The 21,229-nt window shown below is 47.7% G+C and overlaps 1 protein-coding gene across 3 annotated transcripts in view; it reads right to left on the reverse strand.

Moving 5' to 3' along the window:
• Window positions 1-315: 315 nt before the first annotated feature.
• LOC143783360 (cyclic nucleotide-binding domain-containing protein 2-like) overlaps window positions 316-21,229 on the reverse strand; it is a 60,009-nt gene continuing 39,095 nt past the window's right edge. For 2 of the 3 annotated variants that reach the window (XM_077271767.1, XM_077271766.1), the window contains exons 8-14: window positions 14,280-14,391; window positions 7,845-7,923; window positions 7,548-7,689; window positions 5,039-5,104; window positions 4,546-4,706; window positions 3,933-4,137; window positions 316-840 (exon numbers count right to left, since the gene is read on the reverse strand). In XM_077271767.1, coding sequence (XP_077127882.1) covers window positions 703-840; window positions 3,933-4,137; window positions 4,546-4,706; window positions 5,039-5,104; window positions 7,548-7,689; window positions 7,845-7,923; window positions 14,280-14,391 — 903 coding nt within the window. In that variant the 3' untranslated portion in view covers window positions 316-702. The remainder of the gene's footprint in view (window positions 841-3,932; window positions 4,138-4,545; window positions 4,707-5,038; window positions 5,105-7,547; window positions 7,690-7,844; window positions 7,924-14,279; window positions 14,392-21,229) is intronic. The other variant, XM_077271768.1, reaches the window with a different exon arrangement.

Genomic DNA, 21,229 nt, shown 5'->3' on the forward strand with positions numbered 1-21,229 from the left:
GGTCACCGTGGAGTCAGCCTGGATCCGGTGGTCGGTCACCGTGGAATCAGCCTGGATCCGGTGGTCGGTCACCGTGGAGTCAGCCTGGATCCGGTGGTCGGTCACCGTGGAGTCAGCCTGGATCCGGTGGTCGGTCACCGTGGAGTCAGCCTGGATCCGGTGGTCGGTCACCGTGGAGTCAGCCTGGATCCGGTGGTCGGTCACCGTGGAATCAGCCTGGATCCGGTGGTCGGTCACCGTGGAGTCAGCCTGGATCCGGTGGTCGGTCACCGTGGAGTCAGCCTGGATCCGGTGGTCGGTCACCGTGGAGTCAGCCTGGATCCGGTGGTCTGTCACCGTGGAGTCAGCCTGGATCCGGTGGTCTGTCACCGTGGAGTCAGCCTGGATCCGGTGGTCTGTCACCGTGGAGTCAGCCTGGATCCGGTGGTCGGTCACCGTGGAGTCAGCCTGGATCCGGTGGTCGGTCACCATGGAGTCAGCCTGGATCCGGTGGTCGGTCACCATGGAGTCAGCCTGAATCCGGTAGTGGGTCACCGTGGAGTCAGCCTGTATCCGGTGGATGCGTCTTGTTCCCTGTGATATGTGTACTTCTGCCCCCTTGTGGTTATCCCCTTGTGAATGCTTTTGCTCCTCACATTGAATGTCCATCATTGGACTTGTCCGGTTTCTGCACAGGACTCCAGCCAAGGAGTACAACCCCCGTCACCACATGATCCTCTTGCCGCACAGCTTGGGGAGGTCGATCCCATGGATGAGGCGGATTGGAACTTGCTCCCCAGTAGCGTCAGCTTCATCTTTGCTGTTCTCAGGGGTACTTTGTTTTATTGTAGTCGTCCAGACCTGTAGACGAGTGCGGTGTGAATCGTGTGTTCACTTACACGTGATACAGGCGGCCATTCCAACAATGACGAAAAAACTCAGAAAACCTCTCGCATAACACAATAAAAACTAATTCTATCTGAACAGTCCTATATCCCTGCCCCGATCTCGTGTGATGGGGGACGCTTGTCCTAGAGGTCACCCTGCAGCCTGGTTGCTGGTTGTACATGCCCTGCCTCGTGTGATGAGGTCGGCCGGTCCTAGAGGACACCCTGCAGCCTGGTCGCCGATTGTACAAGCCCCGATCTCGTGTGATGGGGTCGGACGATCCTAGAGGACACCCTGCAGCCTGGTCACTGGTTGTACATGCACTGATCTCGTATGATGGGGGACGCCTGTTCTAGATGTCACCCTGCAGCCTGATCACTGATTGTAGATGACCTGATCTCGTGTGATGGGGACCGCCTGTCCTAGATGTCATCCTGCAGCCTGGTCACCGGTTGTACATGCCCTGATCTCGTGTGATGGGGCCGCCTGTCCTAGATGTCATCCTGCAGCCTGGTCGCTGGTTGTACATATCCTGATCTCGTGTGATGGGGTCGCCTATCCTAGAGGTCACCCTGCAGCCTGGTCGCCGATTGTACATGCACTGATCTCGTGTGATGGGGGCCGCCGTGTGATGGGGCCGCCTGTCCTAGATGTCACCCTGCAGCCTGGTCGCTGGTTGTACCTATGCTGATCTCGTGTGATGGGGACCGCCTGTCCTAGAGGTCACTTTGCAGCCTGGTCGCCGATTGTACATGCCATGATCTCGTGTGATGGGGGGCCGCCGGTCCTAGAGGGCACCCTGCAGCCTGGTCGCTGGTTGTACATATCCTGATCTCATGTGATGGGGCCGCCGGTCCTAGAGGGCACCCTGCAGCCTGGTCGCCGATTGTACATGCACTGATCTCGTGTGATGGGGGCCACCTGTTCTAGATGTCACCCTGCAGCCTGGTCGCTGGTTGTACATGCCGTGATCTCGCGTGATGGGGGCCGCCGGTCCTAGAGGGCACCCTGCAGCCTGGTCGCTGATTGTACCTATCCTGATCTTGTGTGATGGGGTCGGCCTGTCCTAGATGTAGCCCTGCAGCCTGGTAACCGGTTGTACATACCCCGATCTCGTGTGATGGGGTCGGACGATCCTAGAGGACACCCTGCAGCCTGGTCACTGGTTGTACATGCACTGATCTCGTATGATGGGATCCGCCTTTCCTAGATGTCACCCTGCAGCCTGGTCACTGGTTGTACATGCACTGATCTCGTGTGATGGGGACCGCCTTTCCTAGATGTCACCCTGCAGCCTGGTCACTGGTTGTACATGCACTGATCTCGTGTGATGGGGGCCGCCTGTTCTAGATGTCACCCTGCAGCCTGGTCACCGGTTGTACATACCCTGATCTCGTGTGATGGGGACCGCCGGTCCTAGAGGTCACCCTGCAGCCTGGTCACCGGTTGTACATGACCTGATCTTGTGTGATGGGGACCGCCGGTCCTAGATGTCACCCTGCAGCCTGGTCACTGGTTGTACATGCACTGATCTCGTGTGATGGGGGCCGCCTGTTCTAGATGTCACCCTGCAGCCTGGTCACCGGTTGTACATGCCCCGATCTCCTGTGATGGGGACCGCCGGTCCTAGAGGTCACCCTGCAGCCTGGTCACTGGTTGTACATGACCTGATCTTGTGTGATGGGGACCGCCGGTCCTAGAGGTCACCCAGCAGCCTGGTTGCCGGTTGTACATGCCCTGCCTCGTGTGATGGGGTTGCCTGTCCTAGAGGGCACCCTGCAGCCTGGTCGCCGGTTGTACATGCCCTGATCTCGTGTGATGGGGGCCGCCTGTCCTAGAGGGCACCCTGCAGCCTGGTCGCCTGTTGTACATGCACTGATCTCATATGATGGGATCCGCCTGTCCTAGAGGGCACCCTGCAGCCTGGTGGCCTGTTGTACATGCACTGATCTCATATGATGGGGTTGCCTGTCCTAGAGGGCACCCTGCAGCCTGATCACTGGTTGTACATACCCTGATCTCGTGTGATGGGATCCGCCTGTCCTAGTTGTCACCCTGCAGCCTTGTCGCCGGTTGTACATGCCTGATTTCATGTGATGGGATCCGCCTGTCCTAGAGGATACCCTGCAGCCTGGTTGCTGGTTGTACATGCCCTGATCTCGTGTGATGGGATCCGCCGGTCCTAGAGGTCACCCTGCAGCCTGGTCACCGGTTGTACATGACCTGATCTTGTGTGATGGGATCCGCCTGTCCTAGAGGATACCCTGCAGCCTGGTTGCCGGTTGTACATGCCCTGATCTCGTGTGATGGGATCCGCCTGTCCTAGAGGTCACCCTGCAGCCTGGTCACCGGTTGTACATGCCCTGATCTCGTGTGATGGGATCCGCCTGTCCTAGAGGTCACCCTGCAGCCTGGTCACCGGTTGTACATGACCTGATCTTGTGTGATGGGATCCACCTGTCCTAGAGGGCACCCTGCAGCCTGGTCACCGGTTGTACATGCCCTGATCTCGTGTGATGGGATCCGCCTGTCCTAGAGGGCACCCTGCAGCCTGGTTGCTGGTTGTACATGCCCTGATCTCGTGTGATGGGATCCGCCGGTCCTAGAGGTCACCCTGCAGCCTGGTCACCGGTTGTACATGACCTGATCTTGTGTGATGGGATCCGCCTGTCCTAGAGGATACCCTGCAGCCTGGTTGCCGGTTGTACATGCCCTGATCTCGTGTGATGGGATCCGCCTGTCCTAGAGGGCACCCTGCAGCCTGGTAGCTGGTTGTACATGCCCCGATCTCGTGTGATGGGATCCGCCTTTCCTAGATGTCACCCTGCAGCCTGGTCACCGGTTGTACATGCCCAGATCTCGTGTCCTGATCTGTGTCTTTACCCTCGGGCACCATTATCTCTGTCGTGTAGCCACCTGTCTCTGAGGTTTCTGCTGGTGGCAGGGGGGCTCCTACAAGTGATCAAAGTGCACTAAGACCCTCCACAGTGTAAGCAGTAAATGCAGCAGAAACCTACAGATAGACCACAGCCCCAGGGCTTATCACTGCCCCGTCCTCTACCGACCTTCTCTGTTTTTTTCTTATGGCCCCCCAGTTGCAGGATCCCCCTCTTGTCTTCGCACTGGACCTTGTGAGCAGCTCTGGACTTTTCTCGGTTGGCGTCATGCTTCTCATGGAGCTTAGGCGAGGAGCCGAGATGACTGACCAAATCTGATTTGAAGACTTTCCACCGATCCTGTTCCAGGAAAATTCTACACAGATCGTTGTCACTGGAAAAACAGATACAAAACATGGACAATTCATTATAAACCAACCTCCAATTATTGCTGCAGTAACGAACGGCTAAAACCATTACTGCAGCTGTCCCAGGTAATTAATACCTGTAAGTACCAGGCTGGGAGGAGGGGGATGAGGCTGCAGCTTCTCTCTGGGTGTGGGCTGTGCAGGGAGGGAGGAGGGGGATGAAGCTGCAGCTTCTCTCTGGGTGAGGGCTGTTCAGGGAGGGAGGAGGGGGATGAGGCTGCAGCTTCTCTCGGTGTGGGCTGTGCAGGGAGGGAGGAGGAGCAGTGTGGAGACATGATTGGTTATAGCCCAGCTCAGACTTCACACTAGGAGGAGAAGGTCGATAGATTTGGGGACGTCTTGCTGTGGGTGCAGCCTCATCCCCCTCGTTATACCTGGGGTACTGCACCATTTTCTCTTTCAGCTTCTTCACAGTGGTGACATCCGCCAGCTCCGAGAACTTGTCCAGTTTTATACGCAGGACCTCTGCCCCCTGACTGATGATGACCATGGAGCGGGGGTCTCTCTGGGCCGATGATGACAGGAAGCTGATGCTCTAGAGGGAGAGATGTGACCAATAATCACAAATCTGAGCACCCTCCATAAAGGAAACGCTGGTGTTTTCTACCTAAGATACAGCAAGTCTGGACGATGAGCTGTCCTGATCTTTCAGCAGACGGCCCTTGCAGATGCTGTGGCCCTTGTACTGTATATGTGGCCCTTGTATATGGGGACGGCCACAATGGCATGAATTCAGTCTCCTGCATGGAGTGGTTGTGGTAATCTCAGCCCTTAGGTGAGATCTCTCGCCCCCATGGCTCTTACACTGTATCCCGCTGAGTGCAGTCTATATCACTAATTCCCTGGTCAGAGATGTCGTCGATGTACCTGATCATTGGGCGCTCGTCCCTCCTTCTCGAAGCAGCACTCAATGAAATCCACATCCACGCCTCTCTGTAATGTAAAAAGTGTCATGGATGTTAGATGTATCCTTAAAGTTTGACCCTTGGGAATATGAGAACCACTGAGGGCCCCCTGGGGATATGCTCGACGTCACATGTGGCCATACTGTGATCAGGGGTGGCCTATGCCGACAACATATTCTGGCAGATCCGGTAGATAGGCTGCTATGCCAGGCTGATGATTCAGAACTGAACCTGCTGGTTGATTCTGACCCAGAACCAGGTTCGGCTGTTGCTTCCAGGCTCAGGTGGTACAATGGTCTTGGTGGCCGGCGTTCGTAAACAGACATTAACACATACAGTGGGGAAAATACTTATTTGATAAACTGCTGATTTTGCACATTTCCCACCTACACAGAATGGAGAGGGCTGTAACCTTTATCGTAGGTACACTTCACCTGTGAGAGACAGAATCTAAAAATAAATCCTGAAAATCACATTGTAGGATTGTTATATAATTAATTTGCATTTTATTGCATGAAATAAGTATTTGATCACCGACCAACCAGTGAGAATTCTGCCTCTCACAGACCTGTTAGTTTTCCTTTACGAAGCCTCCTACTCTGCACTCATTACCTGGATTAATTGCTCCTGTTTGACCTCGTTACCTGCATAAAAGACATCTGTCCACACACTCAATCACACCCCAACCTCTCCACCATGGCCAAGACCAAAGAGCTGTCTAAGAACACCAAGGGCAGAATTGTAGACCTGCACAAGGCTGGGATGGGCTACAGGACAATAGGCAAGCAGCTTGGTGAGAAGGCAATGACTGTTGGCACAATTATTAGAAGATGGAAGAAACACAAGATGACTGTCAATCTTCCTCGGTCTGGGGCTCCGTGAAAGATCTCGCCTCGTGGGGTAAGGAAGATTCTGAGAAAGGTCAGGAATCAGCCCAGAACTACACGGGAAGACCTGGACAATGACCTGAAGAGAGCTGGGACCATGGTCTCAAACATTACTGTTAGTAACACACTATGCCGTCATGAATTAAAATCCTGCAGGGCCCACAAGGACCCCTGCTCACGCCAGCACATGTCCAGGCCCGTTGAAAGTTCACAAATTACCATCTGGATGTTCCAGAGGAGGCATGGGAGAAGGTCATGTGGCCAGATGAGACCAAAATAGAACTTTTTGGTATCAAATCCACTCACCGTGTTTGGAGGAAGAAGGATGAGCACAACCCCAGGAACACCATCCCAACTGTCAAGCATGGTGGGGAAAACATCATACTTTGGAAGTGCTTTTCTGCAAAGGGGACAGGACGACTGCGCCGTATTGAAGGGAGGATGGATGGGGTCATGTATTGTGAGATTTTGGCCAACAACCTCCTTCCCTCAGTAAGAGCATTGAGGATGGGTCGTGGCTGGGTCTTCCAACATGACAATGACCCGAAACACACAGCCAGGGCAACTAAGAAGTGGCTCTGTAAGAAGCATTTCAATGTCCTGGAGTGGCCTAGCAAGTCTCCAGACCTGAACCCAATAGAAAATCTTTGGAGGGAGCTAAAATTCAATGTTGCCCAGCGATAGCCCCGAAAACCTGAAAGATCTGGAGAAGCCTGTATGGAGGAGGGGGCCAAAATTCCTGCTGCAGTGTCTGCAAACCAGGTCAAGAACCACAGGAAACGTGCGACCTCTGTAATTGTAAACAAAGGTTTCTGTACCAAATATCAAGTTCTGTTTTTCTATTGTATCAAATAAAATGCAAATTAATTATGTAACAATCATACAATGGGATTTTCTGGGGGGTTTTAACCGTTGAAGTGTACCTAAAATAAAAATTACTGACCTCTCAAGTGACTCTGAGTCACTTCTCACGGCCCAGCCGTGAGATGGGATAGTCAGGAGTCTGAGGTCAAAAGCCACGCTGGTACATCATAAACAAAAGGAAGAGACAAAGGTGTTGTCAGGTAACGTTCCAAGGTCAGAATACCAGGAGATAGCGGATCAGAGCAGAAGGGGTTAAACAGGCGGATGGTCAGAACAAGGTCCGAGGTCAGGCAACGAAAGATCAACATACAGACCTCAAGGCACAGAGAGAACAAACCACACAGTAGCTGAATGTACGTCTGGCAGAGGTCCAAGAGAAACAGCCCAGTTAAGTAGCCTGGCAATCACCTGGGACAATGAACACCTGGAGACAGCCAGCTCCTCACAGTCTCAAATTGGATGGCCGAGCTGTCAGTAACTGCATCCCAGACACTCTGAGGGGTTGAACTGTCACATCTCCATTCTTTACAGGTGGGAAAACTTGCAAAAATCAGCAATGTATCAAATGGTTATTTTCTGCACTGTACGTTGTATTGAATGATGGCGTCCGTGACATTATCTGGAGTCGGCCTGAATCTGCTTCCGGTGCAGCCTCACCCCTTATACACAGGACCATTATACCGGTCACCTACAGTAAATCCTATCATTGTATCGTCTCACAAAGTACTGGCCGGGCTGCAGGCAGTCAATCCTCAGGTAGACGGCGGCCATCAGGTCGCAATGAAGCTCCGGATTCCTGGGACATTCAGCAGAAGGGATCGTCAGGTGGTATCGAGAGGCTAGATCCTCCAAGGAGCAGATCCTGCAGACAAGGACGGCACCATCATGTGTCTCACGCAATACACTAAGTTTGTATTTTCTGCTATTTCCATCCATCTTGTCCCCAGGCGGCAGATAATGAATACAGAGCCCCTTCACACTCCAGCCTCCCCCTCCAGCTTCCCCCTCCGGCCTCACCTGCCATTAATAGTATCAGAGGTGTCACTGTCTTCTGGGGGTGGGTTTCCATGAGCTCGCTGATCGCTGGGGGTCCGCCCTGAAGGAAAGGTAACGGATATGAGTGTTACACTTAGGGAAGATAATAAGTGATGCGCGTGTACTTGGTTACATCATCGGGAAAGTCACTGATGGAGGAGCTCGCTGACTGCTCCTCTGATCACTGCTCAATCGGCATGAAACCTTCTCCCCAGGATCAAGGTTCTCACTCTACAGTCTGCAGTAAATGGAATGTTATCACAGCACGCTGTAAAGTGAGAGGCTGCCTATGGACGCAGCGTTTGGTTCAGCACCAGGGACGTTTGTTTCATCATTTATTTTGAAGAAGCAAAAAAAAAATTGCCATCAATTACATAAGAATCACTGAGGCATTTTCTGGATTTCGCAGCAGCTTCAGTTGACGGACTGTTGTATCGACAGATGTCGACTCCGATTTTTTTAAGATGATCCGTTCTCCAGTAATGAATGCGGGGCGAGCAGGAATAAGAGTCCATCACCCAGCGCCCCTTAGTGAATTTGGCGCATTTTACCAGTGTTGGACTCCTGCACAGGAAACTGAGGGATCAGCAAAAATATATATACGCTCAAAAAAATAAAGGGAACACAAACAACAGAATATAACTCCAAGTAAATCAAACTTCTGTGAAATCAAACTGTCCACTTAGGAAGCAACACTGACTGACAATCAGTTTCACATGCTGTTGTGCAAATGGAATAGACAACAGATGGAAATTATTGGCAATTATCAAGGCACACTCAATAAAGGGGTGGTTCTGCAGGTGGGGACCACAGACCACATCTCAGTACCAATGCTTTCTGGCTGATGTTTTGGTCACTTTTGAATGTTGGTTGTGCTTTCACACTCGTGGTAGCATGAGACGGACTCTACAACCCACACAAGTGGCTGAGATAGTGCAGCTCATCCAGGATGGCACAGCAATGCGAGCTGTGGCAAGAAGGTTTGCTGTGTGTCAGCGTAGTGTCTAGAGTATGGAGGCGCTACCAGGAGACAAGCCAGTAGACCAGGAGACGTGGAGGGGGCCTTAGGAGGGCTACAACCCAGCAGCAGGACCGCTACCTCAGCCCTTGTGTAAGGAGGAACAGGGTCAGCACTGCCAGAGCCCTGCAAAATGGTCTCCAGCAGGCCACAAATGTGCATGTGTCTGCACAAACGGTTAGAAACCGACTCCATGAGGATGGTCTGAGTGCCCGACGTCCACAGATGGGAGTTGTGATCACAGCCCAACACCGTGCTGGACACTTGGCATTTGCCACAGAACACCAGGATTGGCAAATTTGCCACTGGCTCCCTGTGCTCCTCACAGATGAAAGCAGGTTCACACTGAGCACATGTGACAGAGTCTGGAGACGCCGTGGAGAGTGATCTGCTGCCTGCAACATCCTTCAGCATGACTGGTTTGGCAGTGGGTCAGTAATGGTGTGGGGTGGCATTTCTTTGGAGGGCCGCATAGCCCTCCATGTGCTCGCTAGAGGTAGCCTGACTGCCATTAGGTACCGAGATGAGATCCTCAGACCCCTTGTGAGACCATAGGCTGGTGCAGTTGGCCCTGGGTTCCTCCTAATGCAGGACAATACCAGACCTCATGTGGCTGGAGTGTGTCAGAGGTTCCTGCAAGATGAAGGCATTGAAGCTATGGTCTGGACCGCCCGTTCCCCAGACCTGAATCTGATTGGTCACATCTGGGACATCATGTCTCGCACCATCCACCAACGTCACGTTGCACCACAGACTGTCCAGGAGTTGGTGGATGCTTTAGTCCAGGTCTGGGAGGAGATCCCTCAGGAGACCATCCGCCGCCTCATCAGGAGCATGCCCAGGCATTGTAGGGAGGTCATACAGGCACGTGGAGGCCACACACACAGCTGAGCATCATTTCCTTGTCTTGAGGCATTTCCGCTGAAGTTGGATCAGCCTGTAACTTTATTTTCCACTTTGATTTTGAGCATCATTCCAACTCCAGACCTCCGTGGGATATTAGTTGTGATTTATGTTGATCATTTTAAGGCTTTATTGTTCTCAACACATTCCACTATGTAATGAATAAAGATTTACAACTGGAATATTTCATTCAGTGATATCTAGGATGTGGGATTTTAGTGTTCCCTTTATTTATTTGAGCAGTGTATGTTTATTACTATAAATAAGTGACGAAAAATAAAACAATACACAAAAAATGCTAAAAGGCCTGTGGCCCAAAGAATTGTGCACAAAAGTGAAAGACTGATAAGACAAACACTTGCCAAACATATATATATATAGATAGCATACAAGGAATCTGTGGGTCACATCCATTATATACTGTCATGGCTAAAAGTGTCGGCACCCTTGAAATTATTCCAGAAAATGAAGTATTTCTCCCAGAACATTATTACATTCCCCATGTTTTGTTATACACAGGTTTATTTCCTTTGTGTTTATTGAACACAAAAAAAACACAGAGAATAAAAGGCAAATTGGACAAATTTGGCAAATTTCACACAAAACCCTAAAAATGGGCTGGACAACATTGTAGGAACCCTCAACTTAATATTTGGTCACATCCTTTGGAATAAATAACTGTGATAATCGCTTCCTATAACCATCACAAGCTTCTTACACTTCATAGCTGGAATTTTGTACGGTTCTTCTCACAAACTGCTCCCGGTCTCTCATATGTGAATGCATCTTCTCCTAACAGGAATTTTAGGATCTCTCCACAGGGGATCAATGGGATTTAGATCCAGAATCATTGCTGCTACTTCAGAACCCTCCAGCGCTTTATTTCCATCCATTTTTGTGGGTTATTGTCCTGCTGGAACCCACGACCTAGGACACAAACCCAGCTTTCTGACGCTGGACACTACATTGTAACCCAAAATCTTGCACACAGCCAAGACACCGAGGGCCAAAGGAAGCGAAACAACCCCAAAACACCAGTGAACCGCCACCATATCTGACTGTAGGTACTGTGTTCTTTTCTTTGTAGGCCTCATTCGGTTTCAGTAAATAGTAGAATGATGTGCTATCTTGGTCTCATCTGTCCACAAGACGCTTTCTCAGAAGGATTTTGGCTTAGTCATGTACATTTTGGCAGTCCATAGTCTAGCTATTTTATGTCTCTGTCAGCAGTGATGTCTTCCGGAGTCTCCTACCATAGTGTTTCATTTGTCACATGTCAACGAATAGTTCGAGCTGACACTGATGTCCCCTGAACTCAAATTTCTCTGGTCCTTGATAGCGGCTGCTTATCCACCATCCGGACTATCCTGCATTTGAAGCTTTCATCAGTTTTTCTCTGCCGTCCACGTCCAGGGAAATTAGCTACAGAGCCATGGGTTGTAAACTTCTCTATGTTGTGCACCGTGGACAAAGGAAAATCAAGATCTCTGGATATGGACTTGTAACCTTGAGATTGTTGATATTGTTCACCAATTTTGGTTCTCAAGTCCTCAGACCATTCTCTTCTCGTCTTTGTGTTCTCCATGCTTAGTGTGGCACACACAATGCAAAGATTGAGGCAACTTCACCCCTTTTTATCTGGTTTCAGGTGTGACTTTCATATTGCCCACACCTGTTACTTGCCATAGCTGAGGGTGAACGAGCATCGCATGCTTGAAACAATATTGGAAAAGTGCCAACAATTTTGTCCAGCTCATTTTTGGGGTTTTCTGTGAAACTACATCCTGTTTGCTTTTTTTCTCTCTTTTTTTTTGTGTTGTTCCAAGACACAGAAAGGAAATAAACCTGAGTATAAGAAAACATGGGGAATTGTAATAATTTCCTGGGAGAAATACTTCATTTTCTGGAATAATTTTAAGGGTGCCAACACTTTTGGCCATGACTGTATGTACAAAACTGCAAATGAGGGAGAAATAGCAACATACAGAAAACGCAAAAGAAAATCTAATATTATAAATGTGACTAAATGAAGGCACAAAACTGATAATCATAAAAGAGTGATTTCCCCGACCAATGTAGCAAACATGGCAATATACAGGATGTGCAGTAGGTCTCTGCTCCTCATTTCATCTTGGCCATGTTCAAGGTCCCGACTTACAGGTTTGTTAGGCGTATTTGGACCTTGCTTTGGGCACATCACAAGCAGTATATACTGTGGATGAGGCATGTGTTGGGACAATTTGTCCAGTGGATGATCATTACTCTGCCGCTATTTAGCTACAGACTGAATATTGCGATGTTTGCTACATTTATTGGGGAAATCGCTCTATTTGATGATTATCATTTTTGTGCCTTCATTTAGTCACACTTCTAAAATTGTTATTTCTGCTGGATTTGCACTTTAATGTGATCCACAGATACCTTGTATGTTATATTTATATGGGAAATGAGGGTTAGTGTTCATCTTACCAGATTCTTCCACTTTTGTGAACTGTTGTTTGGGCCACATGCCTTTTTACTTTATTTTAGCAATTTGTTTGTATTGTTCCGTTTGTTTTTTTGTCACTCACTTATACTAATAAATATATATATATAGATTTTTTAGTGATCCCTCAATATTTGCATCCTTCTTTTTCCTTGGTTGCTGTTACTTTTCCAAGTACTGTGGTGTTAAAAAGTGCTCACCCCCTTCCTGATTTCTTATTCTTTCCCATGTTTGTCACTTAAATGCTTCCGATCACCAAACAAATATAAATATTAGACAAAGATAAGACAAGTAATCACAAGATGCAAGTTAGAAATGAATAACTTTATTATTAAGAGAAAAAGAAATCCAAACCTACAGGGCCCTGTGTGAAAAAGTGATCGCCCCCCCAAAGCATTAATGTGGTTTATCACATCTTTTGGGAAGCTGAGTTCACATTGCCTAGCCACACGCAGGGCTGATTACCACACCTGTTCTCAATCAAGAAATGACTTAAATAGGACCTGCCTGACAAAGTGAAGTAGACCAACAGATCCTCAATCTAGACATCATGCCATGATCCAAAGAAATTCTCGAGCAAATTAGAAACAGAGTAATTGAAATCTATCATTCTGGAAAAGGTTATAAAGCCATTTCTAAACCTTCGGGACTGCAGCGAACCACAGTGCCACTATACACAAATGGTGAAAACATGGAACAGTGGTGAACCTTCCCTGGAGTGGCCGACCAAAATTACCCCAAGAGCGCATGAAAGACCTCACTGCAACATCCAAAGAACTGCAGGCCTCACTAGTCTCAGTTGAGGTCAGTGTTCATGACTCCACAATAAGAAAGAGACTGGTCAAAAATGTCCTGCATAACAGAGTCCCAAGAAGAAAACCACTGCTGAGCAATAAGAACATAAAGGTTCATCTCAGTTTTGCCAGAAAACATCTTGATGATCCCCGAGACTTTTAGGGAAATACTCTGTGGACTGATGAGACAAAAGCTAAACTTTTTGGAAGGAGTATGTCCCATTACATCTGGCGCAGAAGTAACAGCATTTCAGAAAAGGAACAGTATACCAACAGTAAAACATGGTGGTGGTAGTGTGATGGGTCTTGGGCTGTTTTGCTGCTTCAGGACCTGGAAGACTTGCTGTCGTATATGGAAACAGGAATTCTGCCGTACACCAAAAAATCCTGAAGCATAATATCAGGCCATCTCTTCGTGACCTCAAGCTGAAGTGCACTTGGGTTATGCTGCAGCACAATGATCCAATGATCCAAACCACACCAGCAAGTCCACCTCTGAATGGCTTAAAAAAAAAAAACAAATTAAGACTTTGGAGTGGCCTAGTCAAAGTCCTGACCGTAATCTGAGATGCTGTAATGACCTTAAAAAGGCGATTCATGCTTGGAAACCTCCAATGTGGCTGAATTACAACAATTCTGCAAAGATGAGCGGCCAAAATCCCTCCAGAGTGTTGTACGAGACTCCTTGCCAGTTATCACACACGCTTGATTGCAGTTGTTGCTGCTAAGGGCGGCACAACCAGTTATTATGTTTAGGGGGCAATCACTTTATCACACAGGGCCCTGTAGGTTTGGATTTCTTTTTCCCTTAATAATAAAGTCCTTCATTTATAACCTGCGTTGTGTGATTATTGTATTCTCATTGTCTGATATTTACACTTGGTGATCGGTAACATTTAAGTGTGACAAACATGGGAAAGAATAGGAAATCAGGAAGGGGGAGAGCACTTTTTCACACCACTGTATGTGCTAGGCTGATCCCTAGTTATTGAGTGGTGCCCTCGTATGCTTTTTACAGTCTACAGAAATGTATGTCGACGCTTTCAGTGAATTTGACGGCCGGTGCAGCACCCCCCCCCCCCCCCCCCCCCCCCGTTCCTCCCCTGCACATTTTGGCAAAGCTGTCTGAAAGTGTCGTGAAAACACACAACGGGCGCAGATTCAGCAGTCGCTACCACACCCCGAGCGTCCTCCATCTTCTGCAGATTCCCGCTCACCTGTGTGGCTGACAGCACTGGATTTCCCCAGCAGCGGTTGGTGCTGTTTGATCCACTTGTGGAACGATGGACACTGGCTGAGATCCACCAGACGCAGAACTTCACAGCGGCCCTGAATGGAGCACAGTGATCCAGATATAAATATACAACTGCTGATGAGGTAATATAGTAATCCGGGGGTCCGATATCTAGTAATATAGTAATCCGGGGGTCCGATATCTAGTAATATAGTAATCCGGGGGTCCGATATTTAGTAATATAGTAATCCGGGGGTCCGATATCTAGTAATATAGTAATCCGGGGGTCCGATATCTAGTAATATAGTAATCCGGGGGTCCGATATCTAGTAGTATAGTAATCCGGGGGTCCGATATCTAGTAATATAGTAATCTGGGGGTCCGATATCTAGTAATATAGTAATCCGGGGGTCTGATATCTAGTAATATAGTAATCCGGGGGTCCGATATCTAGTAATATAGTAATCCGGGGGTCCGATATCTAGTAATATAGTAATCCGGGGGTCCGATATCTAGTAATATAGTAATCCGGGGGTCCGATATCTAGTAATATAGTAATCCGGGGGTCCGATATCTAGTAATATAGTAATCCGGGGGTCCAATATCTAGTAATATAGTAATCCGAGGGTCCGATATCTAGTAATATAGTAATCCGGGGGTCCGATATCTAGTAATATAGTAATCCTGGGGTCCGATATCTAGTAATATAGTAATCCGGGGGTCCGATATCTAGTAATATAGTAATCCGGGGGTCCGATATCTAGTAATATAGTAATCCGGGGGTCCGATATCTAGTAATATAGTAATCCGGGGTCCGATATCTAGTAATATAGTAATCCGGGGGTCCGATATCTAGTAATATAGTAATCCGGGGGTCCGATATCTAGTAATATAGTAATCCGGGGGTCCGATATCTAGTAATATAGTAATCCGGGGGTCCGATATCTAGTAATATAGTAATCCGGGGGTCCGATATCTAGTAATATAGTAATCCGGGGGTCCGATATCTAGTAATATAGTATTCCGAGGGTCCGATATCTAGTAATATAGTAATCCGGGGGTCCAATATCTAGTAATATAGTAATCCGGGGGTCCGATATCTAGTAATATAGTAATCCGGCGGTCGGATATCTAGTAATATAGTAATCCGGGGGTCCGATATCTAGTAATATAGTAATCCGAGGGTCTGATATCTAGTAATATAGTAATCCGGGGGTCCGATATCTAGTAATATAGTAATCCGGGGGTCCGATATCTAGTAATATAGTAATCCGGGGGTCCGATATCTAGTAATATAGTAATCCGAGGGTCTGATATCTAGTAATATAGTAATCCGGGGGTCTGATATCCAGTAATATAGTATTCCGGGGGTCCAATATCTAGTAATATAGTAATCCTGGGGTCCGATATCTAGTAATATAGTAATCCGGGGGTCCGATATCTAGTAATATAGTAATCCGGGGGTCCGATATCTAGTAATATAGTAATCCGGGGGTCCGATATTGTTGAGGAGAGCCATAAGATCAAATACTTAATTAACCTCAACACATAAGGTAATTGAGGGAAACAACCTATAACATGTATTGTTTAACCTTACATAAGTTTTTCCTCAGACAAAGTAAGACACTTAAGATGGCTGCCATCTCCTATACCAGAGCCATGTGCTTAGGTATCCAAGATGAACAATGAAGACACTGAAGATGGCTGCCATTTCCTGTTTCACCAGACCATGCGGTCTGGTATCCAAGATGACGCCCACCTCGATGACCTCATGGATCCACCCACAGCGACGCCCACTCTGATGACCTCACGGACCAACCCACCTAGATGACCTCATGGATCCGCCCATAGACTTGCTCATGCCCAACCCACTAACCAATGGAATACATCCGATCACTCCCATTTTAGAACTAACCGAGCCCCCTTACAGGAGATATATAACATTGTGTTTGACTAATAAACCTTCCTTCTTGGAGCTGAGCCACACTTTGATCAAGGAGAGTTACAGCTGAAGAGTTACAGCTGACTGTGTCTGGTGTATTTCTTTAGTGCACATGATCAATATCCATTAGGCCAGGAGTAGGCAACTAGAGAATTGAACATTTATATTAATTGTTCAACCCTAATATTTGGCGCCCAACGTGGGGCCAGCAGAGGAAGAGCCCTGAACCCTGTAGAACCGGCGACTGGAACGGCTGGATGCACTGAGTACCCCGAACCTGGAGACTGATCAACTCCTTAACAGAACACGGTAAGTCTGCTGATTTTTATAATCTGTAGTCTTTACCTGTGTCCTTCGGGGTATCCTGTGCAGATTGCCTGACCGTGTCCGGTTTTCTTGGTATCTGTAAGACGGCAGAAAGGGTATCTCCGCTGCTGGTCATTTAATTGCAAGAACCGTCACGTTTTAGTTGCCTACTGCCTGTTACATGTTGTGAAGAGGGGAGATGATTGGTAGTAAAGAAGAGAAATATTGTGTAAGGACAGTCAAAGCAGGTTAGTGTTTACAGAGGGCTAGAGGCAAGTGATAAAACAAGAAAAACTGTTTTTTACAGAGGGGTATGACTGGTAGTCATTGTGTTTGGAACAGAACGGGTTTCTAGGAAAGTCAAAGCAAGTGTTTACAGAAAGCAAAGCATGTGGTAGGACGAGAAAAACAGGTTTTGTTTTTAAAGAAGGAAAGAAAGCAAGTGTAGGAAAAAAAAAAAAATAATAATTTTTGTCTGTGGTATACGGTTGTCGCCTGTGATAAGATTTTCAGTTCTGTACATGAGGACTAGGACCTTGAGTGATTGACTCGGCCTAGGGGGACCCGGTAAATCTTGGAGCGAATTGGCTCAGTTCGGGCATAATAAATTGTGTAGCGGCTCATCAAAGCTTGGAGTGATTGACTCAGTTTGAGCCAATTAAATTTATAGTTTTCCTTTTTTTTTGCCCCGTGACATCGAGTGAGTGACTCTGCACGGGGACCGGTGAGTTAGGGAGCAATTTGACAAAGTAGGGAATAATTGGTTTGTAAAGTACGGAGCACGGAAGTCAGACAGGGACCACTTGACAAGAAGCAATAGGAGCTGAGTACTGCAGACTCAGTTCCCTTTAGAATCTCAGGTTTGAGTCATCTCCCCCGTCTTATTGTTTGTTTGGTGTTTGTTATCTTGATAGATAGATATATATCTATAGAAAGATGGAGAAATTAATGCAGTTCTGCCGTATAGGCACTAAGCCAAATTCAGATGGCAAGTTAGACTCATGCACATTAGTAGCGACTCGTGAAGGGAAGAGTCATATTAAGCAATGTAAAAAGCTTATGAAGTTGTGTGGAATGCCAGAAGGGGGAAGGTTGCAGCCCCTGGACTGGAAGCTTGTCTTGAAAGAAAGAAAAGGTATCCTAGAAGATAATGGATTGTTGTCTACTGCTAGGGCATGGGAAAGAGTCTCTGAAAGTTTGTATAGAGAAAATTGGATAGAGGAGGAAAGGAAAAAAAGAGGTAGAGTTTTGACCTATGTGTATTACAAAAATATATCCTGTGAGCGGCCACCACCGTATAATGGTGGCCCAGAGCCATGTGGTAAATGTAATGGTCGCCATTTTGTTAATGGCCAATGTGTTAAATGTGATAGCAGCCAAAATGGTGGCTCAGAGCCATGTGGTAAATGTAATGGTCGCCATTTTGTTAATGGCCAATGTGTTAAATGTGATAGCAGCCAAAATGGTGGCTCAGAGCCATGTGGTAAATGTAATGGTCGCCATTTTGTTAATGGCCAATGTGTTAAATGTAATGGCAGCCAAAATGGTGGCCCAGAGCCAGGTGCTAAATGTAATGGCGGCCATCTTGGTAGTGGTAAATATAATTCTGATGGCGGCCATCTTGGTAGTGGTAAATATAATTCTGACGGCGGCCATCTTGTGAATGGAAAAGGTGTTAATTCTGACGGCAGCCATGTTGTGGATGGCGAATGTGCTGCTCCTGGTGGTGAACATCTCAGATTAAGGTTACACGCCACATCACCAAATCCTTGTTACCCAGTAATGACCACTAACGGCCAATACTATATTCCTTCGGGAAGTGAACAGGCTTTACCCATGTTTCCTATCTCTGTTGTTTCCAATGGGGCACCAACCCTTTCCCCTATCACTCCTGTTGTGAATCCAGCAGTCCTCCCACCTGGATCGTCCCCAGCACCTACCCTTTCTACTGTCACTTCCACTGCCAATTTAGCCGCACACCCACATGAGATGCTCCAAGCAGCGGCCTCTCCTCCCAATGCTTCCACAACAGCACTCTCACGCAGCCTACATAACCCTATGCCCAGTACCTCACAGGCTGTCTCGCAGCCAAGCTCACACCTGTATGGGACGGTGGCGACTGTATCAAGGGGGGGCTCAATGTGGGAGGGGGATACCAATAGCACAGGAAGCACAAAGGGGAGGGAATGTTGGCAACCTATTTTTGAAAAAGAACTTCCTGAGGGACCCTTGTTAGTGGTGGGAAAGGGTGACATAACAACAATGGAGACAGACGCTATTGTAAATGCTGCCAATTCTCGGTTAGAGCACAATGGAGGTGTAGCTAGAGCTATAGTGGAAGCAGGAGGGGCGACTATTCAAGCTGACAGTCATATCATTGTTGAGTCACGTGGTCAGATAGCTGTTGGGGACATAGCGGTGACTAAAGCTGGCAATCTTCCATGTAGAATGATCATACATGCTGTGACCCCTACTTATGACCCTATTCATCCAGACGTTAGTGCTCAACAACTTCGTGCAGCAATAACTCGCATTTTAGAGTATGCAAATATTAGTGAGCACATTGAGACCTTGACAATTCCCGCCATTGGTGTTGGCATTTTCGGTTTCCCTGTTCATGCATGTACAAGGGAAATCGTTGAAATTATAATAAACAAGTGTAGCCCCCCAAGCATTTGCTGCCTTTCTGAAATCAGGTTAATTAGTAATGAGGACAGGACTGTTAAAGCTTTTAAGACTGCCTGCATCACCTGGACCCCACACCATGAAACTGGAGCTGCCCAAATAGAGCCCCTCATTCCAGGACTGTTACCTCCTCCTGCTCCTCATAAACAAGGGATTACATCTGTACTCGCGGTGCCATCTCTACTCCCGCCTCAGGTGCCGCCACCAACAGTGCCGATGCTCATGTCTGAAGAGCCCACCCTCTATGTCAAGTTTACACCCCAGCAAGCTGCTACTCTGTTGAACCAACTTCCAGATCCAGAAAAACAGCCGATGCCTTTCTACAGGAGCATGCTTCAAATACAAAGGAATTACTCAGCCACGTGGCAAGATCTCATTTCCCTGACAAATCTTAAAGCGGGCGATGCATATTGGCCTGTTATGGAGGCCGCATTCAATGATGCCTCACTTGCCAGTGACACCACATGGGACTCTGGTATTTTGTTTTGCCAACAACTTAAGACATGGGCCTCGGATAAGTTGGCGGATCAGTCAACATCTTTCAAGGATGTCACGCAGGAACCAGGGGAATCAGTGGAGAGATATCATGCTCGTTTAGCCCAAATGTTTAATGACCTCGGCTTCAGTAACCAAATAAAAGTTCAACGGACACTGCTCGTCTCCTCTTTTGTTGAAGGCCTACGAGAAGCCCTGAGGAAGCAATTTCAAGCAATCAGACCTGAATATGCTACATTGGATCCTAAGGATGTTTTAACAATAGCTAAGGGGTTCGAAAAAACACTCCCTGAGAAATCGATAACCCCAAACAAAAAGACCCATATTCTATGGACTGATGTGCAATATCAAAACCAGCGACTTCTATCACCTCGTAGCAAAGACGTCTGCTTCAATTGTGGCAACCCAGGTCACCAAAAACGAGATTGTAGGGTCCCTTTTCCAAGACGCAGATTCAGGAATTACAACGAGGATAATCGTAGATTCAACTATCCTCGTTACAATGACCAATACTACGAACGACCACTACAAGCTCAGATGCATCCCGATGTCAATCACACCGCAGCTCTGATGGATCTAAGCACCCGATAGGACAAGGGCAAGCCCGTGTCCACTACTTTGGCTTCCATGTCTGGTCCTATAGCCAAAGTAACTATCAACGTTCAAGGCAAACCCTTACCGTTTCTTGTGGATACAGGTGCAGCCAGAAGTGTTATCAGATTACAGGACCTGCCTTTTCCCGATCTGATATCCTCTGAAGCCGTGACATGCGTGGGAGTGGATGGCAAGCCTACTTCTAACAAGCTCACCCGTAAGATACAGGTTGGACCATACGAAGATATGTTTATGCGTCTAGTAGTGTCCCCCACTTGTCCTACCAACCTTCTGGGAGCAGACCTTCTCCAAAAGCTGAGAGCAACTATAGCTTATTCATCAGATGGTCTCACCATCACCATCACTGACCCGCTCGATCCGAGCGAAGAGTGTCAACTTCAAGCTGCACCTCTGCTGATGATGATGGATGAAGCTGCTAAAACAGTCTCGAGTGTTCCGCCAGAAGTGATGTCACAAGTTCCATCTACTCTATGGTCTACTGGCCCTGAAGATATTGGACGTCTTGCTGTGCCCCCGGTGCGGGTCATTCTTAAACCTGGAGCTCAGCTTCCAAGGGTGCCCCAATATCCACTCAAATCTGTCCAAGAAGAGTCTTTAGCCACTCAAATCAAGACTCTCTTGGAGAACGGGGCACTAGTCAAATGTAACTCTCCCTGTAACACACCTTTGTTTCCAGTAAAAAAGAGGACATTAAAAGGAGAAGCTCCAAAGTATCGTATGGTTCAAGATCTCCGGGCTGTTAATGCAGCAACTGTACTAGAAAGTCCAATTGTGCCCAATCCACATACATTGCTGTCGGAAATACCATCAGATGCAGAACGTTTCACTGTCATAGACCTAGCCAATGCTTTCTTCAGCATACCACTGCATTCAGAAGATTGGTACCTGTT

Source organism: Ranitomeya variabilis, chromosome 6, assembly GCF_051348905.1.
Source record: "Ranitomeya variabilis isolate aRanVar5 chromosome 6, aRanVar5.hap1, whole genome shotgun sequence".
NCBI lineage: Eukaryota > Metazoa > Chordata > Amphibia > Anura > Dendrobatidae > Ranitomeya > Ranitomeya variabilis.